We start from the raw sequence: 17,295 nt of genomic DNA on the forward strand, positions 1-17,295 counted from the left end.
AACTTGAGTCGGAGATTGTCGACTTTTGCATAAACAGCCCCTTTTTGATAACCCCAGACAAGCTGACACTCTTCCCTGCCTGCACTCATGCGATGGGTGGTGGCCCAGGTCCTGTCTAGTTCCCCTCCAGCTCAGCAGCATTCCCAGCTGAGGCAGTGCTGTGCTGGGATGTGTCTGCAGGGAGACAGGTTGAGGAGGTCCACGTGTGATGGGTGCACAAAGCTTCAGCCATTGCTGCTGCTGGCAGGTCCCAGGCCACCAGTGCAGCTGGTGGTGCCAGATCAGGGGTTCCATATTTGTTCTGGTTTACTGTAACTTATTAAGTGGTTGGCCGTGCAGGATGGGAAAGGCAAGGGGGTGCTGGAAGCTAGAGGATTCCTCTCCCAGGACCTGTGCATCTGGTGAGATGAGTGGTGCATGTTCTGTTGTCCTGCTGTGCCTGCCAGAAGCAGGATTATCAGGTTCCCCAGGGAAGGAAGGGGTGATGTGAACCCCTCCTCTAAGCACCTGTGGTTCAGGTTTGAGGGGTGATGCATGCAAGTCAGAGTAGCAAGACATGCACCAGTGTGTTAGGGTGAAGGTGAAATGACATCTAAACCAGCTCTCCGGGGTGGAAAGGCATCAGTGTGTTAGGGTGAAGGTGAAATGACATCTAAACCAGCTCTCCGGGGTGGAAAGGCTTTTTTTTTTGGCTTGGCCCTTCCCCTCTGGCCCTAAAATGCTCTCCAGAGGGGCTGGGACCTTTATCTACATGAAACCTTAGCCCCTATCAGGTGTGGGTGGAGAACCTGGGCTCAGCCTTGGTGGTGACCAGTCCCATGGCTAGCTGAGTACTGAGAGTCATAGTTCCTAACCAAACCCCAGCACGACGTCATCTCCCCACTCATTCCTGGGGAGGCCCCCTAGGATCTTCACCTTACTCCCAACATTGTTCCCGGGAATGGCATGACCACAGACACTGTCCCTCCCTCCTTCCTTTGGTCGGGGACTGTGCTGCAGTGAGGGGATGGGCTTGCCCTAACCCAGGACATATATGGGGGCATGGTGCCCCAGGACACTTCATGTTGCTGTCTTGCTGATGCCAGCATCTCCCCAGCCAGGTTCTGGAAGAGGAGAAGGGCTTGTAGTGTCCACGTGCCAGGACCATAAGCCTTCTTAGCACATGCTCATGATTAATAAGCACTTGTCTTGCTCACAAGGTGAGTTTGCAGTCCTCTGCTGAGTGCCAGGGCATTCTTCCCGGGAGGGCATGCGTGCTCTCGGAACCAGAAAGCTCTGTGTTTTGTAAGGAGATTACATCCTGCTGTGTCGTGAGTGGGGATTCCCTCCCTAGAGCCCTGCCATGGAGGGCATGGCATGGCATCGGTCTCCTGGGAGATGCCAGTGCCAGTGAGCCTAATGGAGGGGCTGTATCTGGTGCAGGCATAGGCCCAATAGCTCAGCTCTCTGCAGTCTTACCAAGGGAGATGGATGCTTTGCAAGAGTGTCCTGCACATCTCTCCATATGCAGCCTGGAGGCAGCATCTTCTGCAGTGAAGGTGAGAGTTCAGTGCTGGACTCTTTAATTCCATCACTCCATCTGTTCTCTGCACCCCCATTAGGTGCTCTCACTGGGCCTCCTGTCTTCCAGCTACGCCGGATCCAGTGGGTCTGTGTCCCCTGGGTGCCTGTGTCTGTGTAGCAAGTGATGCAGCTGCCTTCAGGAAGCTGTGCCTTGTCTTGCTGAGAGCTGGTGCTCAGAGGAAGCACTGATGGGGGCATGGAAGAGAGCAGTGATTTTGGCTGGTACTGAAACCCTCTGAATATTAGGGAGTGGGAGAAAGGCGTTGACTTTGCAGATGGAGGGAGTGTTGCAGCAGCACATGCATGGGTTTTGGCTTCTAATGTAGGACTTGATTAACCAGTTGTTATTTCTGCAGCTGTACTGGGGACCACTCCACCTGGGGCTTGCTGTTAAATATCCTTGTGGGGACCAGACCAATGCTTCAGCCACTGAGGGTGTCCTTAGGGTGCAGTGAAGCTGGGCCTGGCTCCTCAGGAGCAAGTGCTACAGCTCTGCTTCACTCGTAAGCATGAAAAGCAATGTTTGTGGGGCCCACAGGTGAGCTGTCCCCACGTGTCCCCATCCTGTCACTTCACTCAGGCTGGCATCTTGCCTGCCAAAGCTGCTGGAGGCCGGACAGGATTTGCTCTCTGAATGGCTTTTTGAAGGGATGGCTTGCATCAGGCGATGCCCCTGGGGCACCATCAGGGCCATCAGCTGTTCTCCTCTGTGTGACCAGTCTTGGATTTCCTCGGGGTGGGTGGCAAAAGGGAAAGCTGGGATAGGGTTGGCAGCAGGAGGAGAAAAGATGCCCAGAGGGAGGTTTCTAACCTCCTCCCACCAGGTAGCCAGGGCACTACCTGATAAAAATCCATGCCCTTTTATTTTAACAAGCCATTGCATCTTGTTGCTGGGGAGATGGAGACATCAGATCATGAAGGTGGAGAATATGGGAGAGTCCTATCCCCACTGCAGCATGTAGTACCCAGTGGGCTGGGCTGTCCATTGCATTGCTCAGTAAGGCAGGAGACAGAAGGTGTTCGGTGCTGGCTTATGCTGTGGCTTCTTAATGGCTTGAGAGAGGATGTCACTTACCTAAGTCAGTGTTTGATCAAACAAGGACTCCCTGAGAGCTTAGTGGGAGATTATGGTATTGGACCTCAGGGGCAGAGACATTGCTTGCTGCCAGGCTGCTTCGACAGTGCCCAAGGAAATTAGTCTCCTCATGGCATCCTGTAAGGTTCAGATGCCACCCTGGGTCCAGCTGGCAACCAACTGCTGCTGACACTGGTGGCTCCTTCTCCACGTTCTGCTGCTTTAGTTCAGCCGAAAGAGTTAACAAAGCCCAATTGAGAGGGGCCCCCAGAGGCAACTGCTGAAGGTAATAATCTTCTTTCGGCTCTTTTTTCTTTTCCCTTGCTAATTGCAGGGTTGACATCGTCCCCTTTCATGAAAGGCTCTTTTGTCAGCTGGGTTACTGGGCAAAGCCCAGGCTTGGCAGCAGGTTGCAGAACCTGGGTCCGTCTCCTGCACATCTCTCTTCAGCAGCAGGTAGTGAAATGGCTCTTTCAGTGACAGTGATGTCCCTCCCTCCCTGGCTCCCATCTACAGAAAAAATACCCCACAAAACCCTGTCCTTTTATCCCAGGGCGCCCGATTCTCGCGGCGGTTCCACCTCGGGAGCCGAGGGAAAGGTCAGCCAGTCTAGACGCTAATCCGCCGGGTGTTGTATTTCTGCACCCCCGGGTGTCTTAGCAACAGGATTAATGCAGCGGTGTAAGACCGACGTTGGCTGGGTCCTGCTCCATCCCGGGCCGGTGGTCCAGATGCGTGCCTGTCCCCACGGCTCTCCGTGGCTCTAGGGCAGCCCCGGCCCTGCTCCCTGCTCCCTGCGCCTGCCGCAGGCTCTGCCAGCAGCTCCTGGTGCTTAGCTTCGGTCCAGCAAGGGGGAAATTTTGGAGATGGGTTCTTAAAGGGGCTTATGGTTGTTTCTCCTGGCCCACAACCAGGAATGGGTGGATTGATGGTGAAGCATAGAATCATTTAGGTTGGAAAAGACAATTAAGATGATGGAGTCCAACTGTTGATGCAGCACTGCCAAGTCCACCCATAAATAATGTCCCTCGGCACCGCATCTACATGTCTTTTAAATCCCTCCAGGGATGGTGAGTCCCCTGCTTCCCTGGACAACATGTTCCAGGGCTTGAAAACCATTTCAGTGAAGAAATTCTGCCTAATGTCCATCCCAAACCTCCCTTGGCTCAATTTGAAGCTATTTCCTCTTGTCCTATTGCTTGCTACTTGGGAGAAAAGGCCATTGTCTACTTCACTACAGCCTCCTTTCAGGTAGCTGTAGAGACTGAGAAGAACTCCTTTGAGCCTCCTTTTCTCCACCCTAAGCAACTTTAGTTCCCTCAGCTGCTCCTAGTATGATCTGTACTCCAGAACCCTTCAACAGCTTCGTTGCCTTTCTTGGGACTCAGTCCAGCACCTCAATGTCCTTCTTGTAGTGAAAGCCCAAAAACTGTACCCACTGTTCAAGGTGCAACCTCACTAGTACCTAGACCAACACCAAGCCTGGCTTAGGAAGTTCACTCAGGTGGGAGGCTTCATGGCCAGGTGAGCCTACCTGGTGACTCCAGCCCCACTGCAACTGTACAAGGTCCTTACAAGAGCCTATTTCAATGTAAATCTGACTCTCATGGTGGAAGTGAGTCTCCCAGTACATCTCCTGTGTCCCAGCACTTGAGTCTCCCAGTACATCCCCAAAGCTCTGTCTGTGCTAACAGCTGCAGCACAGGAATTGCTGTTGAGCTGCTGCTGTTCGTCTCTGGCTTCAGGCTGCTGCTGGTGTGGTTTGAGCTGCTGCACCACACTTGCACTAACACCAGTAGAAACCAGTTTGCTTGGGCAGGGAGTAAAATTGTTTGCACTATCTTTCATTTTGCTCTTCAATCTTTCTATCTAGCTGCTGCTATTCAATCTCTCGATGACCTTGCTTTGCTTCCAAGTGTTGCTGGGGATGCTTCACTGACCCTGTGTGGGTTTCAGGGCTGCAGACAGTGCCAGCATCAGCACCCAAACGTCCATCTGGTGGATGGTGGAGTGATGGGTGCCACACAGTGTTGATGGGTACCAGGCTGCCAGAGCCAGCAGCCAGAGTGCCCCACGTGCATGGCACAGAGAGATGGGGCAGCTGCCCGCTGATAACGCTGTCTCTAATTTAATCTTTTAAGTCCTTCCTCAGCTTTCTCTGCAGCCCTTTCTGGGCTTTCTCCTGCACTGTTCCTCCTGCCAAGGGGCCACTGAGCGTTTCCTCCATGAGCCGTGCAAGCCTTTGCCTCTTCCTTGCTATTCCCAGTGCTCCAGTATCCCCAAACAGAGGGTGCAGCACAATCTTCTCTGGCCAGAATTGATTTAAATGCAAAGTCTGGGTTTAATCTTTGCACTGCAGCTGTGTCACCACTCTGGCCAAGCAAGCTGTGCAACCCAGGTCAGTTGGGTACTGACACAACCCTGGGAGCAACTCTGCGCTCCAGCATCCTTAAGTGGGGTACTGGTTTGGTGGTGAGGCTCATCCCTGGAGGTGCTGGAGCCTCCATGCTCCAGCTGCCGGCTTTCTGCCCTGCAAGCGGCCACACGCTTTAATTAGGCAAGGAGCTGGCGGGGCTCCAGGGTTAGGAGAAGGGGGGTTCATTCTCCTCATATCCTGGCTGAGTGCTGTGGGGGCACGCTGAAGCTTGCCTGGAGTCCCGGAGTGTAGCTCCTCCTGCCTGTGTGTTGGGTTTTTTTTCTGCGACTGGGATGGGTTAAGTGGGGTTTTAGGAGTGATTTCTGTTCTCTCGGGTGCTTAAAACAACAACAAATAAAAACCCACCCCAGCAAAACAGGCCGATGACACTGCAAGGATGGAAAGATGTTGCTGTATGGATTTATGGGGCTTGTTTTATCTTTACGGGTCATTGCTAGCATTTGTGGAATTGGCCTTGTTGCAGGAAAAACTGGTTTTCAGCTGTCCTCTTAGGAAGAAACTCCTGTGATCATGTAATTAAAACGCAGAAGGAAAAGATAATAAAAACAGTCCCAATGCAGCTGGTTATCGTGCTTATAGCCGGGCCCTTTGGTGACTGCATGGGTCCTCTGTCTCATTCTGTTCTTGGCTATGCTGCCTGTAGTCCATAGCAGGGGAAAAAATGCTCTTTTTTCTTTCTTTTTCCAGTCTTTCTGGCAAAAAAAAAATCTACCTTGGAATGCTTTATTCCATCTTGATGCAGTTTCCAGTATCCTCTATCACCTTATCAGAGATGCTGCTGATTCCTAGTGGTCTGGGAGCCTTGGGACCATGACCTCCTCATGCCATAAAGGAGAAGTGGTGGGTGCAGCTCATCCCCATCACAGCCCATGGGCAGCGGGGGGCAGCAGGTGCCTGCAAGGAGCGCATTCCAGTGGTGTAGGAATGCCTGAACTTTTGAGGAGGGAAGGAAAACCATGCATCCATGGGATTTCCCTCTGCCCCTCCTCCCCCTCCTCTAGTTCCCTCTTTGCTGCCAGGCTGAGGAAGGATGCACCACAGACTGAGGCATTTGGGACCTGAATAACTTTTCTTCTAGGGCAGTAATTGGTACCCCTCATTTGGGATGAGGGTAAAGACCCACTGCTGTTCAGGGCACCTTGAACCCCAGTCATGGTCGCTGGGAGCAAACCCATCCCAAATGGCTTCTTTTTTTCACAGGGAAGACTAAAAGGAAGTCCCCAAATGACGTATCCAGTATGGCTCGCCCCCAGTATGGCTCGCCCCCAGCCCCCAGTATGGCTCGCCCAGCCTTTCCAGGCCGCCCCCCCTTTGAACCCAGTGGTATGTGAATTTTTGCTGGTGTCAGAGGGTCGGCGGCTGCAAAATCCCTCCCGGTTAAAGGGTGGGAATACCAGTGTATGCAGCTTGGGACAATTACCAGTTGTCAGCAAAACAATAGTGGCATTGTAGGGCAGAAGCAAAGGGAAAGGGCCCCCTTTCTTGATCGTAATGTTACTTTTCTATTTACGTTGCCATAGTCTTTGCTGAGAAATGGCCCTATTCTCTCTAATCCTCCTCTTCAGGCATGCCTGCTGGGTTTTTTGTGTGGTTTGGGGTTGGGTTTTTTAACCCTTATTGTCCCGGAAAACGGCTTGCAGGGACCCATGTCCGTGGCGTTGTGCTGCATGACTGTCCTCAGCCAGCCGCACCGTGCCCCCAGGCTGGCTGGCTTTGCTTCGAGATGCCAGTGCCAGAAATGGTGCCGTGGCATCATGGTTCGGGAGGTGGAAAATCTGCTTCTCAGTTCTTTTTTGTATGCAAGCAGGAACCCAATCTCATTCATCCTTGTTCTTGACATTGTCGCATTAGAGATAGTGAATTCCAGGGCATTAAGTTATTTGTTGAGGTCACGTTTTGCGTTAAAACCAAGTGGTTTGTTGAAAAGGAGAAAAATTGACTTTTAATCTCCATCTCCTTGTGCTGAGGACTAGCATGTTTGGTTGTGGGTTGGAGAGGGATGATGTCTTTTCTGGCCTCCTCCAGATCCTGTTTGCTTTCCCTGGCACTGAAAGAAACTGAGATACCTTCTTCCCACTTGCATGAGGCAGCAATGTAGGCACTGACAACATCGACCTATTTGACTCCAGTTTGATTCAAGTGGTGCTTAGACTTTCTCAAGGTGGTGCTTAAACTTTCTGGAAGCTTCTCTGAATTTTGCTGCTTTCTGTGACAGTGGAGGCATGGACTCCTGGTAGGGAGTGGGGGAATTCAGCCTTGGCTGACATCAAGTTGCGATTGCTCAACTTAATTTCAAAGCGTGCAGCCGATTTGTTTTTTCTTTAGCATTGGGATGTGTGCAGCTGAGTAAGTTCAAGGGCTGGGTGACACTTCCCTGTTTGAGTGGCCTCTCATCCAGGCTGCTTATAAAGTCATTAAATATCTTTGACCTCAGCATCCACCCGCAAAGGGCCTGCTGGACATCTCACCAGCTTGTATCTCCCCGCCTCGGGGGCCTGAAAGCTGTGTCGAGGTCTCGGTGTGAAGTCGGATGCCAAAGCGGGATGGCCAGGCTTAGCTGCCTGGTGCAGGGTAAACTTTGGAAAGAGCAGGGAAACGATGCCAAAGTCAGAAGCACAGGCAAACTATTGTCTGAGGAGTGCAGAGAGGTGGAAGGACCGCAGAGCGGACAAGGAGTCTTATTACGAGCACAGCTGGGGGCTTCGAGAGGCTCCAAGCTAAACAAACTCCCCTGCGCTGCAGGAGGGCAGCTCTGACAAGATCGAGGCTGGCTGGATGAGCAGGAGGTTGCAGCTGAAGTCCAAAACAAAAACCCCTCCCCAGTTCCTCTTTTCCTTTCCATTCTCTAACAAAATAGTGTTTCTTGTCACCTGGCCCTGTGGCAACCAGACATTTTATTTGCTGTGAGCTGTGCCGAGGATGAGGTGAATGACCTGCTGGGTGGTTTCTCCTGCTGTAAAGCTGCGGAGAGGCTCTGCAAATCATCCACAAGCTATGGCTGTTGCCTCTTGCAGCAGCATGAACCAGCTAGCACCCAGCAGCCCTGGCTCGTGGTGGATGCAGGATGAAAGCTGTACTGGATGTACAGGGATGAATGCTGTACTGCTCCGTCGTAGCTTCAGGTACTGCTTCATTTGACAGCTCTTCTGGGTTTTGTGTGGTGAATGTTTGGCTCTTTAAAAATCTCTGCTGGTCTTTTCTTCTGCACGGAAGTCCTGAAAACAGCTGGTAATGGTAGTGGGTGACTCCCAGCTTTTGCCCTGCAGCCTTCAAAGCTGGTGCAGGGTTACCCTCCAGCAGTGCTCCTTGACACTGGCGCCTTAATGCCCTAGCATGGTGCGGTACACGAACATGGTCAAGCGGTGAGCAGGGAGTTCCATGGACCATTCCCCCGTCCCTCTTGGTGTCCAGTCCTCTCCATGTCTGGGAATATGCTTGTGTGAGTCATATCCTAATGCTTTGGGCTTCTTTGGCTTCTCTGTTGCATTAATGCTGAAAGACTTATTCAGCCTTTGGGGATGCTACCTGGGTAGCCTGTCCTCCTCCGCATTGCTTTGTGCCAATGAGCAGGTTGTGATGGCATCAAGTCAGCTTATAAACTCTTCATCCACCTCTGACCTCATCCTAATGTACAGCATCAGTCCCAGGGCACAACACCTGTCCATGATGCCAGATGTGTTTGCCTCCCTGAATTTCTAGATAAATAAGTGTCTGGGGATAAGGATGTGCTTGCTAGCCACAACCTTGCTCAGTCCCTCGCAGAGAAGGGAACTGATCCCCCCCCTGCTTCTGATAACCAGGGTAGCCCCCATGTCTGCCCAGGCAGTGGTCGTGGATGCTGCCAAAGCCCACCCCCCCACCTCCCCCAGCTGCGTGCTGGGGTAGGAATGCCAGGAACGCAATTGAAATTCGGGGCTTCCCAGGAGTGAGGCTCCCAGGCGGAGTGAAGACCTTGCTGGGGGGTGAGAGGGAGGGGGAGACTCTTCCCCCTCCAAGGAGCAATTAGTCTACAAGGTAATTTAGTGATGTGGCAGAGGGTGAGTAAGGGGGTCACATTCTTTCCCTTGCCTCCCTTCATCTTATCTTCAGGCTGTCGATCAGCTCCAGATGGAGGCAAGTGATGGGAAGCAGAGCTGGTGGCCACTGTGGAGGTAGGATGAGGGTGACGGACACCACTGATGATCTACAGGTCACACTAACTCACTTTGCATTTTGGACACTTTCTTGTGCTTTTAAAGACCTCCCTTCTCCCATCTGTGATCAGACATTGACGTCTCCTCTCCACCATCCACCCCCTGGGGTGGCCATAGTCTCCCCAGCCCAAATTCCCTGCTCCAGTTGCCAGATAAAGCAGGTGCTGCTTTGTCCTGCCCATAGCTGCTTTGTACTGCCCATATGGATGGGAAAAAGGGGAAACAGCATCTTTTGGCTGTTACTTCTCCAGATAGGGATTCACAGTCTTTGCTGGAGGATAACAAGTTCCAAGGCAAACTCAATATACCTTTGGTGAGACCTGTCCCTTGACACACCATTCCCTAAAGGCTCGACCCCCACAGGTATTTTTAGCCACTCTTGGAAGGAAGGTTGTGTGCTTCGTGCTTTGCCTGCCCTGCCTGCTGCTGTTGCCCACCTAATTTCCCATGAGGGCTGACAAAAATGTTCCTTCCATGCGCAGGATGGGTGCCCTGCTACAGTGGGTATCTCTGTCTCTGCTCAGTTTGGAAGCAGGAGGAGAATGCAGGTAGTGTCAAGGGTCTGGTCACGGCCACTCTTCCTGCTCCTTGGGGTTATTTGATGGCTTCTCAAGGCAGTCGTGACATTTTCACAGTTTATCTTATCGAGGAATTCGCTGGGAGGATGTTTCTGGCTCTCCATGAGTAAATGTTTAGGAATGCTGCGGTCCTGGGGGCTTGGTAGTGTTGTGCAGCTCAGGGGCAGAAGGAAACGTTGGCCTGGAGGCAGATCCCTACAAACCGACACCTGCATCATTTTGGGGGCTGTGATAGATGTCATCACTCATGCCGGCTCAGCCCCTGTGCACCTTCGTCTCCAGCCCTTGCCTCCCCTTCTCTCTGGCTGAGTGCTGTGAGCTGGGTCCTACTGTCTCTCCCCAGGGGCCATCTCCACATGGGAGGTCAGCAGCCTGGGATGTGGCAATATCCTTAGCATGCATTTTGACGGGAGCCTTTTAGCTGTTGTTTGGGCTTTTGGATGAAGAACAGATTAAAATCCCAAACATTGATAGGATTTATAGTCAGCATCTGCTGCTGACAGTAACTGAGTTTTTCTGCTCAGTCCATTAGTGCTCCTACCTCCAGCATTTTGGGTGTGTCAGTGTCAAGGTTGCCTTCGTTCCTTCCCCAGCAGCCTCCATGGAAGAGGGGACATACAGATGGGGCAGCAGCAGCAGTCACAAGCACTTACTCTGCTGTCATTTTGTGCCCTTTGGAGGCGAATGCCTTCGTGAGCACCCTACGGGAGACCAAAGCACTTGCCCAGTGAGAATACAATGCAGGAACTGGGCTTGTTCGTCCTGAAGCAGAAACAGCTTCAGGGGAAGTGGGAACCAACAGGGTCCCAGAACCTATGGGGAGTTTAGGAGGAAGATGGAGTCAAGCTCTTCACAGCAGAGAACAAGAGGCAACAGGCATAAATCATAACAAGTGGTTCCGACTGGATGCAAGGAAAAACTTATTTCCCTGTGAGAACAGTCGAGGACTGCACAGTCTCCAGTCTTCAAGGTCTTCAGGACTCAACTGAATAAAGCCCTCACCAATCTGGCCTGAGCTCAGGAGTGACCCTGCTTTGAGCAGGAGGTTGAACTAGAAGCCTCCTGAGGTCCTTTCCAGCCTGAATGATCCTATGAGCCTGTCCTGGTATTCAGGAATGAGGTTCCTTACAGCAGATTCATACAAACTATGCTGCAACATCAAACCAATTTTCACTAATGTTGTGATTTGGAATTTTCCATGTAACACACTTCAAAACATATATTGGGCTTGAGAGAGAGCTGCCTGAGCTGAGAGAAGGTGGTGAAGAATGAATGCCTCTAGATGTGGGGTAATGGGGCTGGGGACATTTTTAGTGGTATACAAAAGCAAGAGGCAATTTGCAGCTATTCTGCCTTCCTTGCAGGCTGAGGGAAGCAAGGGCTGTACTCGGCAAACAAAATGGATTAAATTAGCCCATTAATGAGCAAATATGTTAATTAAGGCCCTTGATTGCTAAGGGAGGCTTCCTGGCAGTAGTGCCATGTGGGTGCTATGACCTCCATCCCTACCTGGCACCTTCCATGGCTGAGCAGGCAGTGCCCAGGGGGGAGTATTTCTCTCCTTGGCTCAGGCAGTGGGATCTGCTGTCAGCATTAAAGCCCTTTCTGCAGCTGTGCTTCATCTTGTTGAGCTTAAAGCTTCTCACTCAGAACATCTCAGACCCAGAATATCCCACCAGATTGCAGAGACCTTCCTGAGATGTGAGCAGGAGGAAGGAAGCCACGGGCCACAAAGCCCTGCTTTCATCCTGTCCAGCTGCACCCTGCAAAACCTGCTGCTGCTGTCTGTCCCTGCCCGGGCCTTGGTGACTCCTCGGTGATAAGAGGTCCCCAATGTATTGAGGATGGGTGGTCACCCCTAATGGGGCGCAATGCAGTGGTTCTCTTGAGGATGCCTTTGAGCTTTGCTCAGTCTGAGGCTCCCTCTGCTGTTCATCTGCCTTTTTGTCCACCCGTCTGTCCATCCTCCTGTCCGCCTGTCCATCTCTTTCTGAAGCGCGCAGCCTTGGCCAGTTGAGGAGGAGTTTTGTGAGCTGGGCCGGGGCAGGATCCCGGTCGCCTCCCAAAAAGCTATGGGGAGAGCAATCCGGAGTGGTCCCTGCAGGAACTCGGGACACGGGTTGGGGACTGGAAAGCCGCTGGAGTTGCCGTCCCTGGCCACCGCTGCATTCCCCAGCAGGGCGACACACGGCCGAGTCACTTGAAATCCGCTTGCTCAGCCCCGTTTCGGCCCCAAAGAGTAGAATCGTTATTCTTTAACTACCGATGGCATGCTGCAGGGCTGAAACATGCGTGACAGGCAGTGCTTTTTTATCTTCCCTTTTCCTTTCTCTTTGCTTCCTTCTCCCTTCCCTCTCCTACCCTTTTCGCCCCATCTCTCTTTTTCTCAGTCTTTTCTTCCCTTCTTGTTTTCCTCCTCCCCCATTCCCTCCTTCCCTTTTCTTTTGGGAGAGGACTGAGCCCACAGTGATCGAAGTGGCCTCACCTCCCTTTTCCATGGAGGCCAGGCTGCAGCAGCCAGTACTGGATGGTCGTGTGAAGACAGAGTCAGTCTGTCCAGGAGGGAATTGGGACCAGGGTCCAATTTGGCTTTTAAGGAAGTGCAAGGTCACAGTGAGCTTCCTGCAGGATCTCCTGGAGCACGCAGAGTGCTCTTTGGGAGCCTTTCGCCTAGAGGAGGCTAAAACAAGGGGTTTCCCCTACTCTGCCAGCAAGCCAGCTTCTGTGGCTTCTCTTTGGGGATATGCTTCTCCAAAATATTTCACTGGCTGGTACATTCTGCACCCCTGTCTGCCTGCTTGGGTAGTGGCAGAGCTGGGCACATTGGGTTGGGATGCACTAGTGCCACGTCTGCCACCAGACCATCCTTCATGCCCTTATTTTCAGAATCCAGCTGCCAGGAGGGGGTCAGCAGTGCAGCTGTGGGACACGGATGCTGTAACCTGGGGGGTGCCTGAGCCTTGGCTGCCAGCATGGAGTTGTGCAGTGAAATGAAGATCATTGCCTTAACGAGGGTTGGCAGTGCCATACCTGCATGTGAGAAGGTCCCACAAGATTGCTACTTTGCTTTAAGCTGCCTAATTCCAGCAGAAGGGAGAAATGGGATTTTTTCCAGCTGGGCATCATGTCTGCACACGCTTGGGGCACCCCAGCATGGTGCCGCCGCCAAAACCTTCCCGGCTGAGATAAGGCAACTCATTGAGGCTCCTCGTGATGCACCTCCCTGCCTTCAGGAGCTGCCCTGGGTGTGCTGCATGGCTCCAAGGGGCTTGGATTGTATCCCTGCTACAGGCTGTCATCCCTCCCCCACTTATCTCCTCACAGTTTGGCTGTGGGAATACTGAGCTTTTCCATCTGTCCTCCCTACCAGTGGGAGAGAAGCAGTCACTGGCATCCCTCTTGAACCTGCTAAGTACATGAGGAGTTCTACACCCTGCCAGGACGCTGCACCCTTGCCCTAGGGGAGCGGAGCTGGGCGCAGTGGGGTCCTGTCCAAACATGCTGGGGCAGATTGGCAGGTCGGCTCCTCCTTTCCTGAGGCTGATGGTTCATCAGATTCATGAGCTTCAGGGTGCTGTATGGAAACTCTGACATATGGACAAAAACATGTCCCACGTTTGATTAGTCGTGGGCTGTTCCGTAACATGCGCCCCTAACAACATCAGTCATGGGGCAGCCTATGAGCAGCAGCAGCTTTGCCATGCCAGCCAGCATTTTAAGGGGAAAACTCACTTGTTTCACTTAAAAAGCAGTGTGGGAAATGTTCAGTACAGTAAAGCAAACATCTGAGCATTCGTTTCAGTGCTTTTCCTGAGTCTGTTTTAACGCAGGCATCAGGAGAGTTGTATCCCTTTCTGCCAGGCTGTGCTACAACAGGACATGGCTTTCCTGGTCCCTCAGGGCCCCAGTGAGGGAGAGCCAAAATTGCCACCTCTCCATCAATGCCCTTTCTCAGGGGCACTTTTTGAACGTCGAAAGTAACCTGCCCAGTGTCACAGCAAGATCAGCATAGTGGTGCAGGCCCTGGCTCTGCACCATCGCTGCAAGGGACCAGGACTGGCTGGTCCCCAGGAACAAGGGTCATCACTTCCAGAGCAGGGCAGTGCTGATGTAGGAAAATGGGCCAGGTAGATGAATTTGGGGGATTATTTTAAGCTCAGGCAAAGGCTAAGTGAACTTTTTGGGGTGTGGGAGAGTGCCAGTTGCCCAGGGGAAATTTTCCTCCAGAGCTTTAAGGCTGCAATTGCTCAGAGCTCCTGGTTTCGAGACACTGCTGATGGGTGATGCTCGTGGCGGAGAGAATTGCGAGCACTCCCCTCACCATCCTGGGACAGCACCTGGGGGGTCCTGGCCCTGTAACTGAGCTGTGAAAGTGGTTTAAAAGCACTTGACTCTGGGGACTCGTGTTTCCAGATGCTGGAAATGTTTTCAGGGATTTGTTTCATCTCCTCTTACTGCCTTGCTCTGAGGTTGTAACCTTTCCCCGAGACCTGCGATGTGGGGTGCCCTATATTTAAAGTGAACATCCATACGGACCCTGTCCATGTGTGACCCCTGCCACCGCTGGCTCTCGACAGTGGCACTTTAACCAGAGACACTGAGCAGGGAGAGAGGACTCAGGATTTTCTGGGCAGGAAGCAGTTAAACTGCTGTCAGCAGCAGCTGGAAGGGGGAGCAGGGTGCATCTGAAGGCTGGCTGGGCTCCCGGAGGTTTTGGGGGGCTCAGGTGGGTCGCAGCCGGGCGACCGGTCCCCGGGGGGCTGTGCCGGGTGCAAGGGAGGCTGGCGCTCAGGAGAGGAGGGTTTGGCAGGGCCACTCCTCCCACTCCGCTCCCGTTTGAAGGGTCGTGTGCTCCAGCCTGGGAGGAGAGAGCAACGTGAGTGCTCCCGGAGTCTGACTGGGGCAAAACTCCTGCCTCTTCCCTGCTTTCCTTCGTCTGGCCTCTCCATTGCGCTCTCCGAAGCAACGGGGCTCGTTTTCCCTTCCTGATGGCCCCACCTCGCTTTGGCTTTCTGCTCCTTCTGGCTTGCTGCTTCTCCTCTTCTGAAACACAGCTCCTGGACTGGATCTGGGGCAGCACGAAGACCACGGAAAGCCCAGCAGCACCCGGTGAGAGAACCACAGTGATGGAATCCCTTACCTCTGCAGCAGCTCCCACCCACAGTGTGCCCCCAGGAATGGTGGGTGGCCAAATGGTGAGAGAAGTCACCACCCCACAGTACCAGGAGCCAGATACTGGTACAGCAGCACCTGCAAGCAAGGAAACCACAACTGAAAATGCCAAGCAGTTGGACGGGAATGCCATGGGGCTGGTGGAGAGCATGTCATGGCCAAGCATCACTCCTCCCCACAGCATGTCACCTGCTGCTGGCCAGGATGCAGCCAGCAGCTCCACCAAGAACCCACATCTCCTGGGGACAGTGACCACCAAGGACCCTCAGCTCCTGGGGTCAAGGACTACTGAGGACTCACAACTCCTAGAGTCAAGGACCACTGAGGACCTGCAGCTCCTGGGGTCAGGGACCGCTGAGGACCTGCAGCTCCTGGGTACAGGAGCCACAAAGGACCCACAGCTCTTAAGGTCAGGGACCACTGAGGACCTGCAGCTCCTGGGGTCAGGGACCGCTGAGGACCTGCAGCTCCTGGGGACAGGAGCCACAAAGGACCCACAGCTCTTAAGGTCAGGGACCACTGAGGACCTGCAGCTCCTTGGGACAGAAGCTACCAAGGATCCACAGTTCCTGAGGTCGAGGACCACTGAGGACCCACAGCTCCTGGGAACAGGGGTCACAGAGAACCTGCAACTCCTGGGAACAGGGGCCACTAAGGACCCACCGTTCCTGGGGATGAAGAACACCGAGGACCTGCAGCTGCTGGGGACGGGGACCCCTGTGGCAATGGGGACACAGGTGTCCTTGCAGAGACCAACGGGTCCCCGGCCAGGTAGTGCCCCTTTTCTTTTCTCACCAGGTGGCAGTTCCCGTGAGCAGGCTGTGCCACCCTGGGACCCCACAGCACAACTGCCCCAACATGGCCGTGGAGCGTTTCCCACCCTACCAAAGCTGTGGCATGGCACCAGCCACCCAGGGCTGGTGGTGGCTGGCACAAATGGCAGTCGGAGCCCTCCTTTGCCCAACAGGAGGGCAGATAATGGTGTGGATCCTCCTCTTGCTGATAACTCCAGTCCTCTCAAGTTTGATTTACTAACCGCTGCTGCGCGACTCTACGGTAGTGGTGGCACAGGGCTCCCATCCTATCCTGGACTGTTGCCAGCAGCCGGACGTTGCCTTCCCATCTTGACCCGCCTGCCCTTCTGCAGCGTGCTGGGCACCAACCATTTCAGATTACCAAATTACCTCCACCACAGCAGCGAGGTGGAAATTCAGGCAGCTTTGCATGAGTGGGAGGGGCTGCTTGAATCGCGGTGCCATCGCTTCGTGGAGTGGTTTCTCTGCTTGCTCCTGCTCCCTGGGTGTAGTGCCTCGATCCCCATAACCCCCCCACCATGTCAAGGCTTCTGTGAGGCTGTCAGAGACCTGTGTTGGATGCACTTGGCTGGTGGGCAGCTGCCTCTGCCTTGTGATGCTCTCCCCAAGGAGGACGATGGGTATTCTTGTGTCTTTATTAATGCTTCTGCAGGTAATGTGGCTGGGTAGTGTCCACGTGTTTGTGTGTCTTACCTCTCCACCCCTCCCCACATTTTTAGGTGCAGAAGAATGATTCTCCCTTGTCCCTGTCGGATGCTGCTTAGTCCAGTATTGCTTTCTGTCCAGCCTTGACCTCTTCTGCAAGGCTTCTTCACAAGGCTGAGCATCACCATCCTGTGCTCAGGCAGTTTCCTCTCTGGTGAAACACAGCAGCCAGCTTAAAAGACAAAAAATTACTGGCGACCAGGACAAGAGATGCTCACCAAGCACTTCGTGCTGGCATTCAGGATGGTTTGCAGGTGCAACAGTGCACGGCAAAGGGCTCTGGGGTATCTGTGCTGGGAGCGGGATGCTTGCGGAGCTGGCAGCTCCCAGCAGAGACAGAGAAAGGACCAGGACCCTGCAACCACAAAACCCTAGAAGTAACTGGGGACGTGGCAGTAAGGAGGCTTCAAGGTGACCCTTGGCTGCATCCACACACTCTCCTCTCCCAGAGGCTCTTTGCATTGGGATTAATGATTTACCCAACGGCTAATGTTTGATCCCCCTGTGCTTGGCAGGTGGGAGAGGTTACTTCTCCAGCTTCATCGTTAGGTAGCTGTGACCTTTCTGTGTGTGAGGTGGGGACTGAAACATGCTTCTTCACCAGAAGCAGGAAAGGAAGAGAGCAGAGGGGAAACTGGCTCTGAGAGAAATGCTCATTGGGGTGTATGAGCAAGAGCACAGTTTGAGAGGAAAGGGGGAGTGGGAGCTCGCTGCTGCCCTTGCCGAGCCCTCTGAATGAGGCTGTGTTCCTGTGCTG

General features: G+C 53.3%; 1 protein-coding gene across 1 annotated transcript in view; it reads left to right on the top strand.

The window, feature by feature from the left end:
- Positions 1 to 17,295, top strand: part of COL18A1 (collagen type XVIII alpha 1 chain) — a 42,247-nt gene that overhangs the window by 7,908 nt on the left and 17,044 nt on the right. The window contains exons 3-4 of the mRNA XM_064166047.1: positions 6,276 to 6,398; positions 14,728 to 16,485. Coding sequence (XP_064022117.1) covers positions 6,276 to 6,398; positions 14,728 to 16,485 — 1,881 coding nt within the window. The remainder of the gene's footprint in view (positions 1 to 6,275; positions 6,399 to 14,727; positions 16,486 to 17,295) is intronic.

The sequence above is a fragment of the Pogoniulus pusillus genome, chromosome 2, assembly GCF_015220805.1.
Source record: "Pogoniulus pusillus isolate bPogPus1 chromosome 2, bPogPus1.pri, whole genome shotgun sequence".
Taxonomy (NCBI): domain Eukaryota; kingdom Metazoa; phylum Chordata; class Aves; order Piciformes; family Lybiidae; genus Pogoniulus; species Pogoniulus pusillus.